The sequence below is a fragment of the Leptopilina boulardi genome, unplaced genomic scaffold, assembly GCF_019393585.1.
Source record: "Leptopilina boulardi isolate dan_hultmark-lab unplaced genomic scaffold, ZJU_Lbou_2.1 LbouV2_165, whole genome shotgun sequence".
Lineage (NCBI taxonomy): Eukaryota > Metazoa > Arthropoda > Insecta > Hymenoptera > Figitidae > Leptopilina > Leptopilina boulardi.
Genome location: NW_026137713.1, coordinates 4,332,519 through 4,346,396, shown reverse-complemented (window position 1 = coordinate 4,346,396; position 13,878 = coordinate 4,332,519). Strand labels below are relative to the sequence as shown.

Sequence of the window (13,878 nt, the reverse complement as noted above, 5' to 3'; positions counted from 1 at the left end):
CGCTTCTCGTTTCTAAAAGTCGGTTCTTTTCGCGTGTTATTCCCTCGACGATATTAAATGCGCCAAAGAAGATACAAGTTTCTTAAAAGGAGTTGAGAGAAAGGGGGAACTTTTTATAAGTGCCCAAAGTTTCTTGGTAAAATGTATTGCCAACGAGGCCTCCCCCCCTCCCCTCCATCCCCCATGGTGTATTCCCCTGACGATGCGAATAAAAAGGCCAGCAAAATTTAGACAAGATAGATAGAGAGAAAAAAAAAAAAAAAGTGAGAAATTCTACTAAGGAGAATATAACCGAGAACGATTAAACTCGTCTTTCATTTACTCGGGAAATTTCTAATTAGCTCCTCTTTGCAAGTCAAAACTACTTTTATCAAGTTCGATAATCTCCAAGCGTCGTGCATCACTATAGAAGAATTTACTCGATGAACTTTATTGTAATACGGTTTTTTAATTACAATTTACGCTGATTATAATATATAAAAAAAAAATTTGTAATATTAGAAATAATTTATTTTTATAAAGTAATTTTGTGTTTATTTAATTTTTTTTTTTAAAAAATTGATAAAGTGATTTATTTACCTTTGGAATTTTTGTTGAAAAATTAAAGTCGAGTAGATAAAAATTTGTCTATCCCTTGCTCTCTCTCTCTCTCTCTCTTTCTATCTGGTTCAGAATCCCTGACACGGAACATGTTGAAAGCGAGCGATAACTTTGTTCTTTGAAATGGACTTAGCGGACTGGAATAACGAACATTCGTTGACCCCCTAGTAGAATGTGTTTCATGGGTCTCGTTATACCAATGCGTTATGGCCTCGTTATCTCCAAAGTCCGACGCATTTGTGATGAGATATGTTTTGTCCAACAAAAATATAAAGATCATTTTCCGCAGGAGACAAATGAGATTTATTAAATTATTCCCCCTCATTCTGCAATTGTTTCTCGTTTATGGCAAAATATCAGTGAAATATAAATCTCTTTCTCTTTCTCTCTATCCCCAAAAAGAAATCGTGAAAGATAGCCAGAATGGGAGTTTTGAGAAAGTTTGAAATGATAAAAAGGAAGCCTTGTAAAATTCAGTATTGCAAACTTGCCCACTCGTTGAATGGAATGGAAAACGTGTATTCAGACCGCAGTAACGCTCTTTCGAATCCCTTTGGATTTTCAGTTATTTAATCCCTTCTCTCTGAATTACGAGGTTATCTACAATGATCCTTTGTCGTAGTCTCTTAAGAGATGGTAGGAAAAATGAAAGAGAAGAAATTTTTAATGAATATAGTCGAATTTATGGATTCTTTTTTAAATTTTAGAAAATTTCATATTTTTTGTACTACACTCTAAATCTGAATTAGTGAAAAATTTGACTGATTCAGATTTAAAGTGTAATTAATAATATTTGATAGGATAGGGCCACTTGAAAAGATTCCCCGGAAAGTGTCCCCTTGCAGGTTCTATCAGAATTCCGCCGGAACTTCCAACGTAATTCCGTCGGAATTCCATAGTTGTTGTAACTAACTGTTTACATAGTAACTAACTGTTTCCATAGTAACTTTTGCCATAATAACTTTTGCCACAGTAACTGTTGCCATAGTAACTAACTGTTTCCATAGTAACTTTTGCCATAATAACTTTTGCCATAGTAACTTTTGCCACAGTAACTGTTACCATAGTAACTAACTGTTTCCATAGTAACTTTTGCCATAGTAACTAACTGTTTCCACAGTAACTTTTGCCATAGTAACTTTTGCGACAGTAACTAACTGTTTCCATAGTAACTTTTGCCATAGTAACTTTTGCCATAGTAACTTTTGCCACAGTAACTTTTGCCATAGTAACTAACTGTTTCCACAGTAACTTTTGCCATAGTAACTTTTGCCATAGTAACTTTTGCCACAGTAACTTTTGCCATAGTAACTAACTGTTTCCACAGTAACTTTTGCCATAGTAACTTTTGCGACAGTAACTAACTGTTTCCATAGTAACTTTTGCCATAGTAACTTTTGCCATAGTAACTTTTGCCACAGTAACTTTTGCCATAGTAACTAACTGTTTCCACAGTAACTTTTGCCATAGTAACTTTTGCCATAGTAACTTTTGCCACAGTAACTTTTGCCATAGTAACTAACTGTTTCCACAGTAACTTTTGCCATAGTAACTTTTGCGACAGTAACTAACTGTTTCCATAGTAACTTTTGCCATAGTAACTTTTGCCATAGTAACTTTTGCCATAGTAACTTTTGCTATAATAATTTTTGCCTCAGTAACTTTTGCCATAGTAACTTTTGCCATAGTAACTTTTGCCACAGTAACTTTTGCCATAGTAACTAACTGTTTCCATAGTAACTTTTCCCATAGTAACTGTTGCGATAGTAACTTTTGCGACAGTAACTAACTGTTTCCATGGTAACTGTTGCCATAGTAACTAACTGTTTCCATAGTAACTGTTGCCATAATAACTTTTGCCACAGTAACTTTTGCCATAGTAACTTTTGCCACAGTAACTTTTGCCATAATAACTTTTGCCACAGTAACTTTTGCCATAGTAACTGTTTCCATAGTAACTTTTCCCATAGTAACTGTTGCGATAGTAACTTTTGCGACAGTAACTAACTGTTTCCATGGTAACTGTTGCCATAGTAACTAACTGTTTCCATAGTAACTGTTGCCATAATAACTTTTGCCACAGTAACTTATGCCATAGTAACTTTTGCCACAGTAACTTTTGCCATAGTAACTTTTGCCATAGTAACTGTTGCCATAGTAACTAACTGTTTCCATAGTAACTTTTGCCATAATAACTTTTGCCACAGTAACTTTTGCCATAGTAACTGTTTCCATAGTAACTTTTGCCATAGTAACTAATGCTATAGTAACATTTGCCATAGTAACTGTTGCCATAGTAACTTTTTCCATAGTAACTTCTGCCATAGTAACTGTTGCTATAGTAACTGTTTCCATAGTAACTGTTGCCATAATAACTAACTGTTTCCATAGTAACTTTTGCCATAGTAACTAACTGTTTTCATAGTTTCCGTCGGAATCCCATCGGAAATTCTTTGGAATTCCGACGGAATTACGTTGGAAGTTCCGGTGGAATTCTGATAGAACCTCCAGGTGGCACTTTCCGGGGAATTTTTCCAAGTGGGGGTTGAACTCACTGCTAACCGACTTTACTAAACGAGAGGCATGGTATTTAATACCTGATCAATGAGATGCTCTTGAATATAACTTACTATATCTGGCTTATACCACATAAGCCGCGTCATTCTCTAAAGCTCACTTCATGAAAATCAGCGTTCACATTTATACATATATATACATATATAATTTAGTGAATCTTCATGTGTTGAAAGTACGACGAACCTACTCCGTGTGTATAGAAATTGCATAAGGGTTGGATAAAATGAAGTGGTATAGGTATATAGGATATATATATATAGGAGGAACAAGAGGGGTTGAAATTCAGAGTGAGGCGGTTATATAGGCGTTGCTATACATTGGTAGTACACGCTCCATTATGATAGTGGAGCGCACCACCATCCCATTGATCTCACACTTAGAACTCTATCTGGATTATCTTCGTTGATTTAATTTATTACCGAGATATTACCGTCCTGATATAGTCACTTGCTTGAATTACGGCTGCTTAGGCTTCTCACAAAGGAAGACGACGACGACGACCTCCTTCTATGTTGCTGAAAATTTTACTTGAGAAGTCAAGTCCCAGGCGACGACTAGCTTCTCTCGATGTGCCTTTAATATATTCAGGAGCATCGATTAATCATTCAAAAGTTAATGCGCTCAGGGGGTTTTTTTTCTAAAAAAAAGAGAGGAAAGGATTTTTTTTTCATCAAATGATTTAAGAACCACTTTTTATGTGAAATCTTTATTATTAAATTATTTTTTATATGATATTAAAATAAATAAGAAAGAATCTTTATGATGAATGAGAGTATGTATATATAAAAGAATTCATCATATTTTATATATCACAATAGTTTATCTTCATTACAGAAATTGAATTTAACACTATTTATTATTCCATGATGAAGAAAAATATGAAATCCAATAACTAAAACTATATTAAAACTAAAATTCAAAATCAGGGAGAATTGAATGTATATTGCATTAAATCCCTGCGATTGTGGTTTTCGTAATTATCATTTAATTCTTCTTAATCAATTTTGAAATCGCTGCATAATTTGTTAAAAAAATCTATAACCTTATATAAAGGAAACTGGATTACAGGAAAGATTTATCTTTTCTTTAACTTTAACCTTATCTATCTATTCACTTTCATTTCGGTGACAAAAGAGTTTTTGGACCTGCAATATACCTTCTGCTTTTATCCCTTTGTATTTCTTTCTTCTTTGCACTTTACTTGCAAGTGCTGTCGTGATTTTTAGATTTTTACTTTAAAAGAAGAAAATTTCATTCCCCCCTTTTTTTTTATCTAAATTATTTCAAAATTTAATTTAAAAATTATTAAAAAAAATTATTTTTTTTACAATTATATATTTTTTTGAACTCGAATTGTTTTTTTAAAACTGATTTTATCCTTGCATTTTATTTGCTTAACTGTTTGTGGATCTTGGACAGTAATTACAATTTATTGCTTTAACTCGAGAATGTTTTTCTTCTTCGTCTTGTGGTACTCGTTTTATAGAGGTTTCTGAACCTCTTGATCTTTTGCCGTAAATATTCGAGAAAACTAATCAAGAAAAACACATCCTTGGGGATATTACCTTGATCAACGACAAGTTGAGAATTTTCTCTCGTCCAGGACTTCTTCTTTTTTTTCCCCCCCCCAACCCTCTCCACCCCTCGTTTTATTAATCACAAGTTATTTACCGACTTCGCATTAAGTAGATAGAAATTGCTATGGAACGAAAGTAGGAGTCGCTTCTAGGGAATTGGAGCATCTTTGAGTGATTGGCTTTTTGCTTTTCAATTACGATATTTGCTAGGTTTGATGAATCGTATTTCTTGGTGAAAAAAAAAAAGAAAAGAAAATTTATATTTTCTATTATGGTAATAAGTTGAGTGTAATTTAATTTGTAATTATGAAATTTTTCATGAATTCTAATTAAAATTATGATGAAAATTATTAAGGAATTAGAAATATGAGTTAATTTTTATTTTTCTTTATTTAAAAGAATTAGAATTGACAATTTTTTTTTTTATGCACTGGCTTCAGCATTAGCGGTGGCACTAGCATTTCCATTGGAGTTGGCATTGGCATTTGCAACGGCATTGGCATTAGTAATTCCTGTACCTCTATTTAAATTATTTCCATTGGCACTTGCATTGGCATTAGCTACAGCATTTGCATTTCCAGATCCTCTATTTAGATTGTTTGCATTGGCACTGGCATTGGCTACAGCATTTGCATTTCCAGATCCTCTATTTAGATTATTTCCGTTGGCATTAGCATTAGCTACTGCTGATGCACTTGCATTGCCTGCACCTCTATTAAAATTATTTCCTTTGGCATTGGCATTAGCATTGGCTTTAGCATTGGCATTAGCATTGGCATTAGCATTGGCTTTAGCATTGGCATTAGAATTTCCTTTATTTATATTAAGTCCACTGTGATTAGAATTGGCATTAGCTCCAGCGTTGGCTTTGGCATTACCTTGCGAATTAGCATTGGCTTTAGCATTAGCATTTGCATTGCCACTTGGATGACTTGGAACCGTTGGGAAATTATTTTGTGTATTGCTTCCAGCATTGGCTTGAGCTTTAGCATTTGCATTGCCACTTGGATGACTTGGAACAGTTGGGAAATTATTTTGTGTATTGCTTCCAGCATTGGCTTGAGCTTTAGCATTAGCATTTGCATTGCCACTTGAATGACTTGGCACCGTTGGGAAATTATTTTGTGTATTGCTTCCAGCATTTGCATTTGCATTAGCATTGCTACTAGGATGATTTGTCACAGTTGGGAAATTGTTTTGTGTATTGCTTCCAGCATTTGCGTTTGCTTTAGCATTTGCATTAGCATTAGCATTGCTACTTGGATGACTTGGTACCGTTGGGAAGTTATTTTGTGTATTAATTCCGGCGTTAGCATTGGTATTAGCGTCTACTCCAGTTGTGAAACCAGGCATTGGTGGTTGGAATCCGTTGTTGGCATTAGCATTGGCGTCAGCGGCTGCAACTGGTTGTTGAGGGTAGATAGGAAATACTGGTTGTACTGGATAGTAGACAATACCGTCATTGATATTTGATTGAATGTTGACATCTGCAGTTGGTTGATATACTGGATACACTGGATATCCATTGGTCAAATCTACCTCCTGCGGGTAATAAACTTCAAAAGTTGATCCTTCTGGGAAGTTGAAATTTAAGCCATTGGCTCCTGAAATTGAATTAGAAGTGGTAGAAACTAGGTAATGTGGATGATGGGTTCGCATTAGGGTTATTACCTTGGTAAGCTGGGTAATATCCAACATAATTGGCATTAGCGTCAGCAGTGGCAGTTGCACCAGTGTTGGAACCTTGTCCAGCTGGGTAGTAGATAGGGGCATTGGCTTTAGCGTCAGCAGAGGCAGTTGCATCAGCATTGGAACCTTGTCCAACTGGGTAGTAAGTGGGAGCATTAGCATTAGCGTCAGCAGAAGCAGTTGCAGTTGCACTTGCATCAGCATTGGAACCAGCTGGATAGTAAGTGGGAGCATTAGCTTTAGCGTCAGCAGAAGCAGTTGCAGTTGCATCAGCATTGGAACCTTGTCCAGCTGGATAGTAAATAGGAGCATTAGCTTTAGCGTCAGCAGTGGCAGTTGCACCAGCATTGGAACCAGCTGGATAGTAGATAGGAGCATTGGCATTAGCGTCAGCAGAGGCAGTTGCAGTTGCATCAGCATTGGAACCTTGTCCAACTGGATAGTAAATAGGAGCATTGGCATTAGCGTCAGCAGAGGCAGCAGCAGAGCCTGGGGGATATTGGTAATATGGTGGAGGGTAATATACTATCGGTGGTGTCTGGCTTCCTGGTGCCAAGTTTTCTGTTAAGATAAAACATATCAAATTAGAAAATTCAAATTATCAAATTAGTCCAATTAGAAAATTCAACAATTCTAAAGATTCTTACCACAAACACACTTGAACGGTCCTCCTGTAACGTATCCTTGTTGATACTGATTACCAGTCCATGCTCCACCATTACTTGAGCCACCTTGTTGTCCGTATACCCATCCAGTGGGTCCATAAGCCCAACCACTTTGTCCATGTACACCTCCATTTTCACCACTTTGTTCAAAATGATATCCATTTTGTCCACCTTGTTGAAAATTCCATTCCTTTTGACCAGCATTACTCCATTGATTTTGTTGTCCCTGACTGTATCCACCTGTATTTTGATACTGATTTTGATATCTATTATCATTTGTCCATCCTTGTTGTCCACTTCCATGTTCAGAGAATCCTCCAGTCCATCCAGATTGTACACCATTCCAACCGCCATTTACATCAGTAAAAGCTCCAGCATCTGCGTCAGCCACACCACCTCCAGTTGCTTGGGTATTTGTATTTGTAAATGTCTTTCCACCACTTGCATGGCTTTCAGATTGAGAAATACTAGTAGCACCACCACCACCATTAAGTGTAGTTGAAAGTATATCTGCAATTAATCCCAACGTTCTTTTCTGTCTAGAATGCGAACCTAAAAGAAAATAAGATAATTTTCAATTAAATGAAAAAATTAAAATTATAAATTTTTTTATACTTACCAACCACAATGGTGGCATATGAAATTGATAAAAGACAAAATACTAAAAGACACTTCATTTTTGCTTGACTATACTTTTTTGTAAAATCATCATCATCTTTTATACTCAAACTCCCCCACTGTAATAAATTTTGAAAAAAATTTAATAATAATATTTCCTTATTTTAGAATAACAAAAGAAATTTAATTAATAATTCATGCTTTTGAAAATGCATGGCAACATAAAATCAAAGTCATATAATTTTTGTTGAACAAATCGATGCATTAAAAACATCTGTGTAAATATAAGTCTTGCGTCTTATTAAAGCATTTGGGTACACATGAAAAATTATTCTAATCATACTCGCTCAAGTTTTATTTTTAAAAATAAAAAGAAATTATTTGTAACTAAAATGAATTAATTATTATTTTACAAATTTTGATAATAATAATAATAATTCATTTTGCGTCATTATGTAAATTTTTTTATGTGATTTTCTTTTAAATTTTGAAAAGAATAATTGTTTTATTTTTTTTTTTTTATCCTAAATGCGTCATTAATTTTGTTTTAATAAATTTAATTCATATATTATGAATAATAATAATAATAATATATTTGGAGTATAATTAATAGCTTTCGTAAAAAAAATTATTAGGACATTTTTTTTGCGTTGATAATGTCAGGTGGACGTTAATAAAGCCACAAAAAGGAAGCACTCTCGGATATTAAACATCGACCTCTCGACTTTTCCAATTTGAAACTTGTGCGCTATTCCACGAAAGACATCCGGTTCTCTCTTTCTCTCTCTCTCTCTCTCTCGCTGGCTATACTGATCGATCATCAAAAACACTGGCAACGTGAATAAAATTCTAAAAATTTAGAAACTATAAATTAAATATGTTTGTAAATTCTTTTCTTTTTAAACAATTTAGTTTATTGAAAAATTTAATATTTTTTTTTTATTACTTTTTAAAGATCATTCTTATATTTTTATTAAATAAATCTTTTTCTCAATGTCGAAATTGAAAGGGATTTCTCTTCAAAAAAAAAAAAAAAAAAAAAAAAAATGTGGATTTAAATTCCGTTTATATTTGATTACCCCACGTTTAATCGAACATTCGAGAAATGCTAGCACAAATCTCTAAGGAATTTTACGACTTTTAGGTTGACGATTAGGCAAATCGATTTTGCCGGCTTTAACGATTCACAAAATGATTATATAATAATCGATTTTGATATAATATGGTGATTTTTTTGAAACATTAGATCATTTTTTAAATTAAAAAAAGTCAGAACCCACTTGGAAAGATTCCCCGGAAAGTGCATCCTGGATGTTCTATCAGAATTCCGCTGGAACTTCCGACGTAATTCCGTCGGAATTCTATAGTTGTTGTAACTAATTGTTTCCATAGTAACTGCTGCCATAGTAACTAACTGTTTCCGTAGTAACTTTTGTCATAGTAACTAACTGTTACCAAAGTAACTGTTGCCATAGTAACTAACTGTTACCATAGTAACTTTTGTCATAGTAACTAACTGTTACCAAAGTAACTGTTGCCACAGTAACTTCTGCCATAGTAACTAACTGTTACCAAAGTAACTTTTGTCATAGTAACTAACTGTTACCAAAGTAACTGTTGCCACAGTAACTTCTGCCATAGTAACTAACTGTTACCAAAGTAACTGTTGCCACAGTAACTTTTGTCATAGTAACTAACTGTTAAAAAAGTAACTGTTGCCACAGTAACTTCTGCCATAGTAACTAACTGTTACCATAGTAACTTTTGTCATAGTAACTAACTGTTACCAAAGTAACTGTTGCCATAGTAACTAACTGTTACCATAGTAACTTTTGTCATAGTAACTAACTGTTACCAAAGTAACTGTTGCCACAGTAACTTCTGCCATAGTAACTAACTGTTACCATAGTAACTTTTGTCATAGTAACTAACTGTTACCAAAGTAACTGTTGCCACAGTAACTTCTGCCATAGTAACTAACTGTTACCAAAGTAACTGTTGCCACAGTAACTTTTGTCATAGTAACTAACTGTTAAAAAAGTAACTGTTGCCACAGTAACTTCTGCCATAGTAACTAACTGTTACCATAGTAACTTTTGTCATAGTAACTAACTGTTACCAAAGTAACTGTTGCCACAGTAACTTCTGCCATAGTAACTAACTGTTACCATAGTAACTTTTGTCATAGTAACTAACTGTTACCAAAGTAACTGTTGCCACAGTAACTTCTGCCATAGTAACTAACTGTTACCAAAGTAACTGTTGCCACAGTAACTTTTGTCATAGTAACTAACTGTTAAAAAAGTAACTGTTGCCACAGTAACTTCTGCCATAGTAACTAACTGTTACCATAGTAACTTTTGTCATAGTAACTAACTGTTACCAAAGTAACTGTTGCCACAGTAACTTCTGCCATAGTAACTAACTGTTACCATAGTAACTTTTGTCATAGTAACTAACTGTTACCAAAGTAACTTCTGCCATAGTAACTAACTGTTTCCATAGTTACTTTTGCCATAGTAACTGTTGCCATAGTAACTAACTGTTTCCATAGTTTCCGTCGGAATCCCATCCGAAATTCTTTGGAACTCCGATGGAATTCCGACGGAATTTTGACGGAATTAGGACTCTAAAAATTTTGAAAGAAAATAATCGAAATTCCGTCGGAATCCCATCGGAAATTATTTGGCACTCCGATGGAATTCCGACGGAATTACGTTGGAAGTTCCGACGGAATTCTGATTGAACCTCCAAGGGGCACTTTCACTCAGAAAAAAATTCGTTTGAAGCAATCAAATTTTGATTAAATCAACAAAATAAATGCATTGATATACAGTTAATCAAACATTTGGTTGCATTAACCAAACGTTTATTTAGCTCAATCAAATTTTTTGCTTTGTTCAAAAAATTTATTAAAATAAACCAAACGATCAAATAAATATTTATTTTGAATTAAACAAATTTTGTTTGAACTAATCAAAAAATTGGATAAATATAAAAAAAAATGGTACATTTGGTTCAAACATAATATCTTTTTTCTGAATGTTCCGTAGAATCTTTCCAAGTGGGCAAATTAACTGACTGAATTTTGTCATAATTCAAATATGTATCATTCGCATACGCTGGCGATATTATTTTATGAAAAATAAAGAGGTCACCTCTTCTCCTGTCTTTCCATTTTGTTCCTTTGTCTTGTTAGCTTCACTAATGGCAAAGGCTGGTAAAATCCTGCAAAGTCGTTTGTGCTTACAGTCTACCTTTATTTGTACCTAAAAGTATGACGACGACATTCTACGTTGATGAATTAAATTTTTTATGGACCATCACAAAGTATGAATTTTAATACTACTCTTCTACATTCTTTTTCTTTTTTTTTGCAAATTTCTTTTGCGAATTTTTATTTAAAATTTATTGAGAACTTGAGATTATTAAATTTTATCTTATAAAAATTCTTCAGGGGAAAAAAAATTCTTTTTTATCATAAATATTTTATGAACCAATATTGATTTTGTATATATATATATATATATATATATATATATATAGAAAATACAAAAAATTCAAATGAATTTTTTGAAAAAAATATTGGAAATTAAATTCTTTTTTTTTTTCTGAAAATACAATCAACAGGAATCCCATACTGTCGTGTAATGTATATTTGGAAACAAATGGCAAACAAGCATCGACAGCAGCCCGGAGGATCACACGCCGTATGATTGCGAGTGCTGGAAATTTGCAAGTAAATAGCAATTAATCAGCGTCCCCGTGAATGGATCGCCCTGTTAATTTGTCATTTCGTTCTTGCGACAATTTGCATGCTTACTGCTGCCGCCAATGCGACATACGAAAACATATGATGTATGGATTGAATATTGACGCCGCGGCTTGAAAGCGTATTAAATTTCATATTTAAATATATGCTTACGAAAATTTATTGCATCAGGTATATACCACTTCTTTTTTTTGATTTAGTAAATGAAAAAAATTTTTTAAAAAGAATTTAAGAAAAAAAAAAATGGGGAAAAATACTTTATATAAAAGAAAAAGTAAAAAAAAAAAAAACGTGTAAATTCGTCAAAGTTCGTTTGGAATTTTCTATATACATAGCTCAAAGTTTGAAGGAAAAAAAAGTTCGATGCTTTCGAAATTCAGTGGAAATACTGGGAAAAAGGCAGTGCGGTGAAGAAGAAAGTATTAAAAAGGTTTCGTGAAACTGCAGTTTTAGAAATGTAATAGTGTGTGATGCGCGCGATCCACTTGCTTCAAAGTGCTGTCGCTTTTCAGATTCTTTCAACTAGACGATCATATTAACTGTCGATTTATTTATTTTTTTTTTCTTTTATTTTAATATCCATCTCTTACTGAAACTTTTATATTGAAGACATTTTTTTTTAAAATCCATTCACGTATATGTAAAAATAGATCTTTTGGAATAAAAATTTTCCATTCGTCTGAAAATAATAATTTACGGTTCTTTAAATTACTATTACTATGGTTTCAAGACTCTGAATATAGCCGCAAGTCCCCTCCCCCGCCAGAAATGATCTAAATTTTGAGGTTATGTTCGTTTCAAGGCTCTGAATATAGCCGCAAGTCTCTCATTTCCCCTCCTGCGCCAAAAATGACCTAAATTTTGAGGTTATGTTCGTTTCAAGACTCTGAATATAGCCGCAAGTCCCCTCCCCACCCCCGCCAGAAATGATCTAAATTTTGAGGTTATGTTCGTTTCAAGGCTCTGAATATAGCCGCAAGTCTCTCATTTCCCCTCCTGCGCCAAAAATGACCTAAATTTTGAGGTTATGTTCGTTTCAAGGCTCTGAATATAGCCGCAAGTTCCCCCCCCCCTCTCCACTCATTTCCCCTCCACGGCCAAAAATGACCTAAATTTTGAGGTTATGTTTGTTTTAACACTCTGAATAAAGCAGTAAGTCCTTCCCCCTTCCCTCATCTCTCTCCGTATTTCCCGCCAAAAATGACATAAATTTTGAGGTTATGTAAATTTCAAGACTTTCAATATAGCCGCAAGTGGAGGTGGAGTTCCCGCCAAAAATAACTTGAATTTAAAGGTTATGTTCGTTTCAAGACTTTTTAATAATTTATTGATTTTTAGGCAATTTCTTAATGTCGATTTTAATTTATTTAATTATTTATTTATTATTAATTTAATTAATTTATTAATTAAAATTTAATAATTTTAATTTTAATAATATTTATTCAGATTTCATAATGAATTTGTAATAATAATTCTTTGAAATAGGTGGTTTATTTGGAAAAATAAGATCAATGGAAAATTAAAAAAAAATGTTATATATATATATATAGTTTTGTTTAAAATTTTACCCCTTTTAGAGAATGGTGTTGGTATCTCTAATAATTATAGAAATAATAGACTATTCAAGCTTTAGAATCACTGTGTAAGTAGGCAGAGCAGTGTAAATTATGCCTGCTGTAATAAGACGAGGCTCATTTTCAGTGGTCTGACGAGACATCCTGTAGTTACACTCAGTGCCCACCATCCTAATGATAATTACATTCAACCTAGCTTTTCGGTCTAAACCTACCAAACCTTAACAGTGAAACTGAAATTTCTCTCTAAAATGACGAATATTTTTACAATTACAATCCTCTCTCTTTTTTTTACAAAAAACAATGTAAAATTAAAAACAAAATTATAATTAAATTAAATAATTATCCACATTGTAACATAAATAAATTTCTTAATATCAAAATAACGTAAATAATTACACGGTCATACATCATATTGAACCGTGTTTGAAACTCTCATTTGAGAGTTCGATTTGGAAATGAGATTTGAAATCACCGCCAATTTATTGTGTGATTTATGTCAAATATGAAATTTCTTGAATATATTTGATAATAACAAGCTTTGCATTCATAATTAAAGTCATTAACTAAAATATGAATTTATAATAATATTCCAATGAGGAGAAGCAATATTTCATTTTGATAGGAGACAAGTCAATATAATAATAATAATAATAATAATAATAATAATAATTTTAATAAATCAAATAAATATTTATTAATGTCAAAATAAAATATAATACAAAATGAATAACACTTGACCGCAAGAATAATGCATAACAATTATCTTCCGGTGTTAGTAAGTCAAGAGTTTGGCGATACATTTT

The 13,878-nt window shown here is 33.1% G+C and overlaps 2 protein-coding genes across 2 annotated transcripts in view; one reads left to right on the top strand and one right to left on the bottom strand.

Annotated features, from left to right (window-relative positions):
* The window catches only part of LOC127277052 (TWiK family of potassium channels protein 18-like), a 299,454-nt gene that overhangs the window by 199,963 nt on the left and 85,613 nt on the right, over nucleotides 1-13,878 (top strand). The window lies entirely within an intron of this gene.
* On the bottom strand, nucleotides 5,126-7,855 carry LOC127277051 (uncharacterized transmembrane protein DDB_G0289901-like). The gene is made up of 4 exons (XM_051297865.1): nucleotides 7,728-7,855; nucleotides 7,091-7,660; nucleotides 6,426-7,004; nucleotides 5,126-6,358 (listed from the first exon to the last, which is right to left on the bottom strand). Exons 1-4 carry the CDS (start codon nucleotides 7,783-7,785, stop codon nucleotides 5,178-5,180), a joined length of 2,388 nt encoding a protein of 795 aa, XP_051153822.1. The 5' UTR covers nucleotides 7,786-7,855; the 3' UTR covers nucleotides 5,126-5,177.

Bases quoted from the DNA above. Each gene is read 5' to 3' on its own strand.
- LOC127277051 (XM_051297865.1), bottom strand. From the start codon at position 7,785: ATGAAGTGTCTTTTAGTATTTTGTCTTTTATCAATTTCATATGCCACC. The intron at 7,005-7,090 runs GTAAGAATCTTT...TTATCTTAACAG, and splicing joins ACCGTTCAAGTGTGTTTGTG to AAAACTTGGCACCAGGAAGC. The intron at 6,359-6,425 runs GTAATAACCCTA...ATTCAATTTCAG, and splicing joins ATATTACCCAGCTTACCAAG to GAGCCAATGGCTTAAATTTC.